The following is a 12,518-nucleotide window of genomic DNA, read 5'->3' on the forward strand; positions in this document are numbered from 1 at the left end:
CCCCTGCGTTGCCAGGCAGATTCTTAACCACTATGCCACCTAGAAAGCCCAGGATCTTTTTTTTAAAATGTGGAATCTAGTTCCCTGACCAGGGATGGAACTGGGACCCCCTGCATTGGGAACATGGAGTCTTAGCTACTGGACCACCAGGGAAGTCCTGAAACCTTTAAACTTTCATCTTGACAGCCCGCCTCTCTTTCTTTCCTTCCCTCCCTCCCTTTCTGTTTTTTAACCGTCCTTCTTAATCCGGGCAAAAAATAATTTCAAGCAAGAAAAGGAATTTGGCGGGAGCCTAGTACATGTAGCCTCCTTCAACTAGGTTTGGGTAACAGTGTCCCCTGATGGCCAGAGAGGGATTTTAGAGAAGGCGACCGACAGCATTTCCGGTCAGAAATCATTAATTTCTCATTCTGGACAAGTCGAAGCGTAGGCTAGGGAGGAGCTCCTGCCTCTTCTGGACGGTCCCACTTCGGGATCTCCAAAAGCGCAGCCGACCACGGGCCCTCCTAAATCCTGCAACCTTCCTGCAACTCTTAGCTGAGTGGCGCCCAAGGAACCAGCACAGACCCTGCTGCGCCCGCTTTCGCTTTTGCCCCGCCGGGCCCCGCCCCTCCGGGCCCCGCCCCGCCTGCCGCGCTTCCACCGGCCCCGCCCCTGTTTCTCCCGGCCCCGCCCCCGCCTACAGAGCCCGGTCTACCCCGCGCCAAGCCGCATCCGTTTGGCTGCGGTCACAGCCACGGAGGATGGCGAGGGGAGTGATGACAAACGCCCTCACAGTGGAGGTGACCGTCCGCCACGCGACGTGGCGGCTGGCGGTGCCGCTGGTCCCGGCGCCCCGCCTCCGCCCAGGTGCAGCACCGGTTCTCCAGCCTGCAGCCTGCGCGGCTTCGTGCTGCCCCCTGGTGCGTAAGGCCTTTTACGCAGAGGGCTTTGCAGTGGATTTAGGGACTGCGCTTAAGAAACTGGCTTGCCTTGCTAGTTACTTTGTCGTCTGAAAATAATGCGAGTGTTTTAATTCCCATTCTGTCTCCTGGACATCAGGTAGAACATTCATTCCCCAAAGTGGTGGCCGGAATTTAAATTTAATCTGCTTGCATACCTCTCTTCTGGCAGGTACCCATCCTAACCCCGAATGCTGCAGAAGCTGTTCCTTGCTAGCTAGCACACACCTTGCAGGTTTGCTCTTACTAAACTTAAAATTGCTGTACAGTTTCTAGCGTTAAATGCCTGTTTGCCTATCTCTGCTAGGCAGAGCGTTGTCGTTTTTGTTTTGTTTTTGTAATGGTTGTTTTGGGGTTTTTTGGCAGAGCTTTGTGTTAATTTAACTTTTCTCGTTATCATTTCTTCTTAAAAAATGGCGAGAGTAGTGGATACAGATCTTATCTGTCATTGGTATCTGTTCAAGCCCCAAGTGACTGAAATCACACTATATTGTTCACTCTTTTACACTGCCTTCATGTTAAGATAAAGGTGACCTTTTTGTTGTTATCTGACATTCTAATACCTTGGAGACCTTCGCCATAATGAGAGAACTGTTGTTGCTCATTTCATAGCTCAAAGAACAGCTTCTTTATCATATGAATGAGGAAACCAAGGCCTAAGGTGTTTTAACCAAATCACACAGCTAGAGGATGCTAAAATCAGGGTGCAGTCAAACTCTTTGAGCTCCAACTCTGACCTTTATAAACACAGGCTAAATGAGTGAATCAAAAGTGAAATAATTGGGTTTTTAAGAGTCCAGTCTGGCTTATCCCCTACTCTCATCCTCAGGATACTTAGGAACAAATAACTACTTATTTATTTGTTTGTTTACTATTTTGGCTGCACCTTGCAGCTTGCGGGATCTCAGTCCCTGACCAGGGATCAGACCCAGGCCATGACAGTGACAGTGCGGAATCTTCTAACCACTAGGCTACCAGGGAACTCCCTAAGAATCTTTTAAATGAGTCATCTAACATTTTTGTAGCTGGAGTTTGTGGGTAAGTGGGTGGGATTTTTTGAAACAGTCTGTGAGGTCCTAGCAAATTTTCATACTGGGCATTAAATTAATGAATTGAAACAAAATGACTAAAATTCTCAGTTATTTTAATGTGATAGGTTAATATTTGAAGCCTGTGGTGGGAAAGCGCTACTGCCAGAATGACTCGAGGGTCTGTATGTTATGTCTTTTTCATGGTTTGCTTTAGGCTTTCTGCAACTAATCTTGAATCTAGAAATGCTTGAGATATATCTAATTTTAAAAAAGAGCAGTTCAAGATATGCTGAGATAGCCGAATGACACATTCACATACATACAGACCCTCATCTGGCAATCTAAGAGAGGTGATATATGTATACATATAGCTGGTTTACTTCATTGTATAGCAGAAACTAACACAACATTGTAAAGCAATTATATTCCAATTAAAAAAAAAAGACCACCTTGTAAAGATCACTAGCTTAATATGTACACCCTAGCTTGCACTTTGGTAGCTGGATGTGCCTAACTTGTTTCTGGATTTGAGAACTTAGAAATGGCCTCTGGCATGGGAATTTTAGGCCTTTTAGTTTGGTTTCTATCTTCACGTTCTTGCCTCTACTTTTGTACTTATATAGATTTATCTAGCACTTTTAATTGGAATAACACAGAGGTACATATCAGAAGAACACTAGCAGGCAATTGGCTGGGAAATTCTTCTCTTAGAGTGGTGAATGAATAACATCAGCGGTCCCCAACCTTTTTGGCACCAGGGACCGGTTTTGTGGAAGACAGTTTTTCCGCAGAGCGGAGTGGGAGGAATGGTTTAGGGATGATTCAAGCACATTACATTTATTGTGCACTTTATTTCTATTATTATTACATTGTAATATATAATGAAACAATTATATAACTCTCCATAATGCAGAATCGGTGGGAGCCCTGAGCTTGTTTTCCTGAAACTAGATGGTCCCATCTGGGGGTGATGGGAGACAGTGACACCCAAAGTGTGTTGCTTATGTCCAGTCTACCCCATAATCTCATTTTGGTTGCTGTCACTGCAGAAAACACTGCTTCACAAAGATAGGATGTTGGAAATGGAAGCAGGCTTTTCAGTGCTTTTGTGGCAATCTCAGGATATTCCACCTTTACTTAATCCAGGACGTATGGAGATTTGAAGTTGTCTCAAACATACTTTTAAGGCCACCATCATTTGCAGTCTCGAGCAGTTGATTCTCTTCTAGCATGAACAAAGTTGATTCACCTGGCTTATACACAAGTGGGTCGCAGATCCATTCCTTCTGTGATTGGGAATTAACGCTCAAACTCTTTTGAAAGCTGAAATAGCTGACCGTGCACCAGCTGGGAGAAAGAAGGCGCTGGCTCAGTCTCTTTCAAAATCTCTGCTAATGTTTGAAACATGTCAAAAATCCCAATGTTTACTTGTCGCCCCCATAACTCCAGTTTGGCTTTGAATGCAGCCACTTTATCTGCCGCTTTGAACACAGTTGTTCTTCCCAAAGTGACAGATTGAGTTCACTGAGCAGGCTGAATATATGTCACACAAGTAAGCAAGTTTTGTGACCCATTCTGTGTCACTGAAATATGCTGCCAGTGGTGACTGTTTTTCTAAAAGAAATCTCTGGAGCAGCTCTCATAACTCAAAAACTCTGGCCAGTGATCTACCTTTAGAAAGCCATCTCACTTCTGTGCGTAAGAGAAGATGTGTGTGCTCTGTGTCCATCTCCTCACAGAGCTGTGTGAGCAGGCCTGAGTTATGGGCATGTACTTTAATATGGTTGATCATTTTAATCACATCCTGCAAAATGTTGTTAAGTTCAGGTGACATTTTTCAACTAGCCAGCATTTCTCTGTAGATGACACAATGTGTAGACTCATATTCTGAAGCGACCTCTTTGACCCGAGTAGTGAAACCAGAAAACCATCCAGTCATGGCAGCTGCTCCGTCCATGCGTGTACCGACACAAAATGACCAATTCAGTCTTCCTGATATGTAATCAAAGACTTGAATAGTTCTGCAGCTGTGGTGTTGGCAACAAAAGTGCACATAACATATCCTCAAACACGTCCTCCTGAAAAATACATTGCACTAAAACAAGCATTGTTGCCTTATTGTAAACACTGGTAGACTCGTCAACCTGGATTGTGTACCACGGTGACTCATTAATCCTCTCTAACAATTGTGCCTCAATATCCTCTGCTATTTCATCAATTCATCTAGTTATGGTGCTAGCCGAAAGAGGAACACGTGCCATGTTTTGAACTTCAGTCTTTCCTAAAGGTTCACGACAAATGTCTTTAGCAGCAGGCAGGATCAACTCTTCACCAATAGTAAGGGCTTCTTAGCTTTAGTAATGCGGTTAGCCACTAAGAATGATGCTCTCAATGCAGACACATTTGATGACGTGGTGGCCTTCGATAATTGCTTCTGTTCTTCATGTTCACGTGTTTTTCTTTGGAAAAACTCCAAAGGCTTGTCTTTTAATGCAGGGTGGTCTCCATGTGGCGAAGCAGTTTTGAAGCTTTCATGGCTTCGCTGGACAAAGCAGGCTTGGAGAATGTGAATCACCTGTTGCAATGAACCTGTAATGTAAGCAGGACTCAGTATTTTCTATTAAATGTGCTTTCTTTTTGTTGGCAGTCTTAGAGTCTGCTGCTGTCTCATCTCATCTCTCTTCTTTGCAAAGAAGCTCTCCAGTGACATTTGCTTTTTACTCATCTTGGCTAGGGTTAGCTTGTGGGCTTACCAAAACTGTGACTGAGACAAGTGCGCAGCGCGGGAAAGAGGCACGGACGGAAGTGGTAAAAAAAATAATAGGTGGGCCAAGTGTGGACGAAAACAAGTGTTGGATTCTGACTTAAAGCCTGCCACCTGATGCAGCTTGTCACTTGCCACTCATTGATAGGGTTTTGATATGTCTGAAAGCCATTGATTTATTATTGTCCCTGTGCAGTCAAAGCTCTCTGCTAATGATGATCTGTATTTGCAGCCACTCCCCAGCACTAGCATCACTGCCTCAGCTCCACCTCAGATCATCAGGCATTAGATTCTTTTTTAAAATTAATTAATTAATTAATTAATTTTATTGGCTGTGCTGGGTCTTTTTTTGCTGTGCGCAGGCTTTCTTTTAGTTGCGGTGAGTGGGGGCTACTCTTCATTGTGGTGTGCGGCCTCCTCATTGCCGTGGCCTCTCTTGTTGCAGAGCACGGGCTCTAGGCGCGTGGGCTTCAGTAGTTGCAGCACATGGACTCAATAGTGTGGTGCACGAGCTTGGTTGCTCTGCAGCATGTGGGATCTTCCTGGACCAGGGATTGAACCCGTGTCCCCTGCATTGGCAGGCGGATTCTTAACCAGTGCGCCACCTAGGAAGCCCCGATTAGATTCTCATAAGGAGCCTGCAACCTAGATCCCTCACATGAGCAGTTTACAGTAGAGTTCACACTCCTATGAGAATCTAATGCTGCTGCTGATATGACAGGAGGCAGAGCTCAGGCAGTAATGCAAGCAATGGGAAGTGACTATAAATATAGATGAAGCTTCACTCACTGGCCTGCCACTCACCTCCTGCTGTGTGACCCGGTTCCTAACAGGTCACAGACCCATACTCGGCTGTGGCCTAGGGTTTGGAGACCCCTGAATAACATATTCCCCATAGGGGTGTTGAAAGAGAAATTACAGATCAATGTTAGGCGGATATTCGTTTGACATTTTACTACCTTTCCACACATACTGTTCACTTTATATATTAACCATAAAAAAGAATAAAATTGCCATTTGTAACAACATGGCTGGACCCAGAGGGTATTATGCTAAATGAAATAAATCCGAGAAAGTCAAATTCTATATGATTTCACTTATATGTGGAATCTAAAAAACAAGACAAATGACCAAACATAACAAAATGGAAACAGAGTCATAGATACAGAGAACAAACAAGTGGTTGCCAGAACGAAGAGGTGTGGGGGTAGGAGAGAAATAGGTGAGGAAGATTAAGAGGTAAAAACTTCCAGTTGCAAAATAAATGTCATAGTTGTGAAGTGTACAGTGCAGGGAATATAGTCAATAATTATGTAATATCTTTGTATGATGACAGATCGTAACTAGACGTATCATGATGATTATTTTGAAATGTATAGAAATATTGAATCAGTATGATGTGTAACAGGAACTAACATAGTGTTGTGGGTCAATTATACTTCAAAAACAAACTCATAGAAAAAGAGATCATATTTATGGTTAGTAGAGGCAGGAGTGGGGTGGAAGAGAAGTGGATGAAGGTGGTCAATAGGTAAAAACCTCCAGTTGTAAGGTAAGTAAGTACGAGAGATGTACTGTACAACATGATAAATATAATTAACACTGCTGTATGTTATATATGAAAGTTGTTAAGAGAGTAAATCCTAAGAGTTTTCATCACAGGAAAATTTTTTTTCTATTTCTTTAATTTTGTATCTGTATGAGATGATGGATGTGTACTAAACTTGTGATAATCATTTCATGATGTACATAAGTCAAATCATTATGCTGTAAACCTTAAACTTATACAGTGCTGTACGTCAATTATACCTCAATAAAACTGGAAGAAAAAAGAAGGCAGAAACAAGCTCATAGATACAGAGAACAAACTGGTAGTTGCCAGAGGGGAGAGGGGAGAAGGGACAGGTGAAATAGGGGAAGCTTATTAAGAGGTACAAACTTCCAGTTATAAAATAAAAAGTCATGGGGATGTAACGTACAGCATAGGGAACATAGTAATAATATTGTAATAACTCTATATGGTGATCACCTTGTAATATATAAAAATAGCAAATCACTGTGTTATATACCTGAAACTAATATTGTATTTCAATAATTCAATTTAAAACTTTTTAATAAAATAAAATGAACTCATTAGGGTTCTATTTTACATATAGTAGTGTGTATATGTTAACCACAAACTCTTAATTAATCCCTCTCCCCCTTTCCCCTTTGGTGAACGTAAGTTTGTTTTCTTTCTGTGAGTCTATTTGTTTTGTAAATAAGCTCATTTGTATCATTTTTTTAGATTCCACATATGTAATATCATATGATATTTGTCTTTCTCTGACTAATTTCATTTAGTATGATAATATCTAGGTCCACGCATGTTGCTGAAAATGGCCCTATTTCATTCTTTTTATGGCTGAGTAATATTCCATTGTATATATGTATTACATCATCATTATCTATTCATCTGGCGATGGACATTTAGGTTGCTTCCATGTCTTGGCTATTGTAAATAGTGCTGCTATGAATACTTCGGTGCATGCATCTTTTTGATTTAGAGCTTTTGCTTTTTCCAGATTTATGCCCAGGACCGGGATTGCAGAACCATTTGGTAACTCTATTTTTGGTTTCTTAGGAACCTCCATACTGTTCTCCATAGTGGCTGCACTAATTTACATTCCCACCAACAGTATAGGAGGGGTCCCTTTTCTTCAGAGATTTTCTGAATTTGAGGAAACGGTTTCAATAAGATTTTTAACCTTTCTCTCAACTTTCTTTTACCCAGGGCTGTAATAAGTGGACCCAAAGGTATATTCTCTGGTGAACAGCTTTTTGAATCTATTTTTGTCACTTTGCAGGATTTATAAAAAGAAAGGATTCCAGTTATATAATTCTTCTCTTGTGTGAATGTTTTTAACCTTTGAGTGTCTGAAACTCAAAATGTACTTGATGGGAAATGTACCAAGATATTGTGAGTTCATTTGCAGAGACAAGCAGATTTCTGTTTATATAGTGGTAAATATTTTATATGGTGGTAAATAAAACGTATTTATAGTCAAAATTTACCACTGCAATGACAAAAAGGAAGTAAAAGTAATGTTCTGAGCAAGCATGAAGATAAAATTGATTTATTAATGATATCTCATCATTAATACCAACTCCTTATTGTGTAATTGATAGTTTTGAGTAAAAGGACTACTCTGCTGGGTTATGAGATATGTTTAAGGATTAGATGCTCATTACAGTCACATCAACAAAACTAGTAGAGATTGTGGCAGGTGAAGAATTCTAGTTTGGAGAGCTGTGGAGATCTGAAAAAAAAGAAAAAAAAACTACAAGAATAAAAGTTGGATATGCTACAAATATACATTTTTTTCTTCAGTAAACATTTTACTTTTTCCTATTTTTATGAATTTATTAAATTATCTTTTTCAAAGTGAAATTTCTCTCTTATTTCAAAATTTAAAACAGCCACATTATAGAACAATCAGAAAACAGACAAGTAAAATGAACATTGTATTCGTTGGCTCAGGTTGCAAGTAATAAAATACCATAGACTGGGTGCTTAACAGAAATTTGTTTTCTCACAGTTCTGGAGGCTGGAAGTCCAAGATCAAGCAGCAGACAGGGTTGGTTTTTGGTGAGGCCTCTGTTCTTGGCTTGCAGACAACCACCTTCTGTGTCCTCACATGGCCTTTCCTTTCTAACACCACTCCTGGTGTCTATTCCTATAGGACACAAGCCCTCTTGGGTGAGGGCCCCACTCTTAACGCCTCATTTAACTTAATTACCTCCTTGAAGGCCTTATCTCCAAATACTGTCACATTGGGGCTTAGGGCATCAACACATGAATTCTGAGGGGACACAATTCGGTCAGTAACAAACATTAAACCTTCACAATATCCTTAATGATACCAATTCTCTTCTGTTGACATTTGGGTTGTTTTTCTTTTTGCTATTAAAATTTTGAACATGTATCTGTGTGCATTTGCCTGATTATTTCTTCAGGACAAAGTCCCAGAAGTGGAACTGCTGGGTCACAGAGGCACAAAAGTTTTTAAAGCTTGTAAAACATACTGCCAACAGCCTCCAGAAAGGCTGTATCAATTACGAACAGCAGGGTATGTATGCATCCCCACGTCTCCATACCCCTAGCAACTCTTGAGTATTTCTACAATTTTTGGCTAATTTGATAGTTGAGGGTAAGAAGACGACACCTCGGTTATGTAAAACCAGCATTTCATGCTTTCAGGCGCCTCAGGCTCCCAGAAGGGGTTGGGGGAAGCTAACTGAAGAAATTCTGCCACGACAGGGTATCCCTCAGTCGGACAGCTAGGTGAATTACAGCAGAGTCAAGAGAACGCGCAGGGCAATGTGCAAAGGAAGGGAATTTTTAAAGTTCCTTTATGGGGTTGGGGGGGGAGGGGACTGTTACAGGGAGGTTTTAAAGTTTTAAATTTTAAGCAGGTACGTCATTCCAAATTAGCTGAAATTACTTTCACAAGGGAAAAAGACACCTCCCAACCACTCCACGAGGTCATGCTCTGGAGCCCTCTGAGTCATTCGCAGCTGCGCTGCAGCCGCTGGGAAGCTAGCGGCCTCCCAGCGGGAGGACCCAGGCAAACGCCGCGCGGTCCCACAATGCCCCGCTCGCGCCACCCTGAGGGCGGAGAGAAGAGACCGCTGCCGGGGTAGGTATCCGCGGAGAGCGCCGAGAAGTGAGCATGCGCACTGACCCCGGCGGGCCCTAGCAACCAGAGCAGTGACAGTAGCAACCGCCGGAATGGTGAGTACCTTCCAGGCCTCTTAGCCAAAGCTAGAGAAGATTGGAAGTGGAAAAGGGTGCCTGTGGGGCGTTGAGGGTGAGGGAGGTCCTCGAACAGCGGAAGGGAGCCGGTAGCGGATGCTGGCTCGGTGGGTTCAGGGGCCTGAGGCGACAGAGAAGCCCTGGCACTGGGTGGTCTGAGGTGAGGGCGGCCTGGGGCTGATTGGAGGTTGTGTTAATGTGGAGGGACTCCGGCAGAGGGAAGGGAGGGCAAAGGGCGGAAGATTCTCGAAAAAGGAGCGGATTAGAGGAGGAAAGGTGATGGAAGGGAGAGTGTAAATAAGGATATCTTTTTACGTAGAAGTAATTTCCCCCTGGTGAGATGGAGGGTGGGGTTGGTAGAGAGAGGAATGTGTGTGACACTGATTGCCGCAATATTTGTAACCTGTGATATGCCCAGGTTGCCCTCTGCATGACTGTCAGTTCAGTTATTAGTAACATTGTAAAACCTTCTCTGATAGAACATATTAGGGTAGTGTTTCTCAAATTTCGGTATGCGTAAATATGATTTCGGCCTAAGTTGCAGTGCGAATTATGAATTTTTAATTAATTGGTGGTGGGGGGGTGATTCAGAAATGTGCGTTTCAGGTGATTCTAAAATCGGAGGGCGCCCCACAACACTTTGAGAAATACTGCTGTCTTAGACTTGAAATCTGTCAGTGGTCTATCCAATCAAAGCTGTTTTATGAAGTAATGATTTTACCTAGTGATGCTCCTCAACTCCTACTTAAAGTGACCACTCTCTTGCTTACATACTTGGTAGATCCAACTAGTAGTTTAAAAAGGGATGTTGTTGGTTGGTTACAGACCCAGCCAAAGCTATTTAGCAAAGTACGTGATTGTCCTGCTTGATGGAAATATTTATAAAGAATAAGCATAACTAGTTTTCTTATTTTTGTGATCCCATTGCTATCTAAGGGGGCAGAAATTCAGCCCAGGTAATTGAAACGATGAGGAAATCATGCCTGCCCTCAACCAGGAGATTAAATGCTACTCTTTTAAAAGTAGTTTCCCCTCTGCCTTCCTTACTTTATTCCACAGGAATTTAGCTGAAAACCAAGGAAAATAAAAAATTCTGGAACCTAGATTTATATTCAGGTGAAGAAATAACTAGCCCTAAACAATTCCAAAAGTATGAACCATGAGAATTTTGAAAATCTTCAAATAGAAAACCAGAACTAGTAATTAGATGAGGCTAGCTGAGGCTGCAAAATTGTACTTCTGGGCCCCCCTAGAAATACAGTCCCAGATAGTTTTTTAATTTTAAAAAATTAGCTTCCAGTGTCTTAAAAATGATCATATTTTACATCAAAATGCAGATTTCTGGCTTCTCTGAAAAATCAGAAATACCTTATTTCACTGTCACATCTTTTTTCATGTTTTTGTATTACAGAAATATGATGGTGTTATATAATTGGCAGCATCTTTTCTTTCTTAATGGTACATAAAATGAGTGTGTTACTTTTAATTAGCAGAGTTTTCGTATTTGAAGAAATATGATAGTAGGGTAACTCTTGTCCCAAGTCCCACCTGCCAACAGTTTTCTAGAATCAAGTAGAGGTTATACTCTTTACATGGTCAGCTTTACACATTAATGATGTCTATTGGTCCTTTAGGCATTTCAGGTTTTGACTCCTGCTATCTATAGGGGAACTAGTGACCTTATAAACCAATTTATAGATAACTAGATTGCTTCCAACTAGAAAATGTTCTTTTTTCTTTTTTTTTTTTTTAATGTTTATTTATTTAGGCTGCACGTGGTCTTAGTTGCAGCACACGGGATCTTCGTGGCAGCATGTTTAGTTGCGGCATGCAGGATCTTTAGTTGCAGTATGCGGGCTTGTTAGTTGCAGCATGTGGACTTCTTAGCTGTGGCATGCATGTGGAATATAGTTCCTCAGCTAGGGATTGAACCCAGGCCTTGGCATTGGGAGCACGGAGTCTTACCCACTAGACCACCAGGGAAGTACCCTGAAAGTGTTCTTCTGTGTGTCTTTTTGGGGACCCATGCAAGGATTTCTCTGGGAAATATACCCAGGAGTGAGATTGCAGGGTCATAGGGTCTATGTGTACTTAATTTCCCTAGGCACTGTCAGATTGCTTTCCAGAATGGCTATACTAGTTCTTAACTTCCTTCAGTAATGCATGAGAGTTCCTATTTCTCTACATTCTCATCAACTTTCTAACTTTCACCAATTTAAGGATGTATTTTAGTATGCCATTGTTTTACTCTCCATTTCTCTCATTTTCAGTGAATTCAAATACCTCATTGTTAGTCATCTGGATTTCAGTTTCTTTGAAGTTTCTGTTTATATTTTTGTCAACTTTTCCATTTTTCTGTTGTTTGGCTTTGAATTTTAGGAGTTCCTTGTGTATTCTAGATATTAGTCCTTTGTTGGTTTTATGTTGAAAATATCATCTCTTAATTTTTCTAACTTGTCAACAGTGTTCTTCATTTGCTATACTCCATCTGTTCTAGTATTTGTTAGTTTATTCTATTGTTTTCTACACAGATGATCATCTGCACATAGTGAGTTTTATTTCCTCCTTTTGATCATTCCAATTTGTATTTCTTTTTATTATAATATTGATAAAGATCTCCTGTACCGTGTTAAACAGTAGCAGTGATAGTACCTAGGCATCCTTGATGTGTTTGGGATCCTAGAATACTTTTTTCTTTTTTATTGAAGTATAGTTGATTTTCAATGTTGTGTTAGTTTCTGGTGTATAGCAAAATGATTCCGTTATACATATTTAAATATATATGTTCTTTTTCATTTTCTTTTCCATTATAGTTTATTACAAAATATTGAATATAGTTCCCTGTGCTATACAGTGACTGTGTTGTTTATCTTTTTTTTTTTTTTTTTGCTATTTGAATTATCCATTTAAAAAAATTTTTTTTGATTGGACTATAGTTGATTCATGGTGTTGGCTTAGTTTCAGGTGTACAGCAAAGTGATTCAGTC

General features: G+C 41.1%; 1 protein-coding gene across 2 annotated transcripts in view; it reads left to right on the top strand.

The window, feature by feature from the left end:
* The first annotated feature begins 4,487 nt into the window (after positions 1-4,487).
* DNAL1 (dynein axonemal light chain 1) overlaps positions 4,488-12,518 on the top strand; it is a 41,615-nt gene continuing 33,584 nt past the window's right edge. Inside the window, exon 1 of one of the 2 annotated variants that reach the window (XM_057730429.1) lies at positions 4,488-4,568. Coding sequence is in view for 1 of the 2 variants with exons in the window: in XM_057730428.1 (XP_057586411.1) it covers positions 9,508-9,510 (3 nt within the window). In the remaining variant the exon portion in view is untranslated. Of the gene's footprint in view, positions 4,569-9,257; positions 9,511-12,518 lie in introns of those variants that run through there. The other variant, XM_057730428.1, reaches the window with a different exon arrangement.

Source organism: Hippopotamus amphibius, chromosome 4 (assembly GCF_030028045.1).
Source record: "Hippopotamus amphibius kiboko isolate mHipAmp2 chromosome 4, mHipAmp2.hap2, whole genome shotgun sequence".
Classification (NCBI taxonomy): domain Eukaryota; kingdom Metazoa; phylum Chordata; class Mammalia; order Artiodactyla; family Hippopotamidae; genus Hippopotamus; species Hippopotamus amphibius.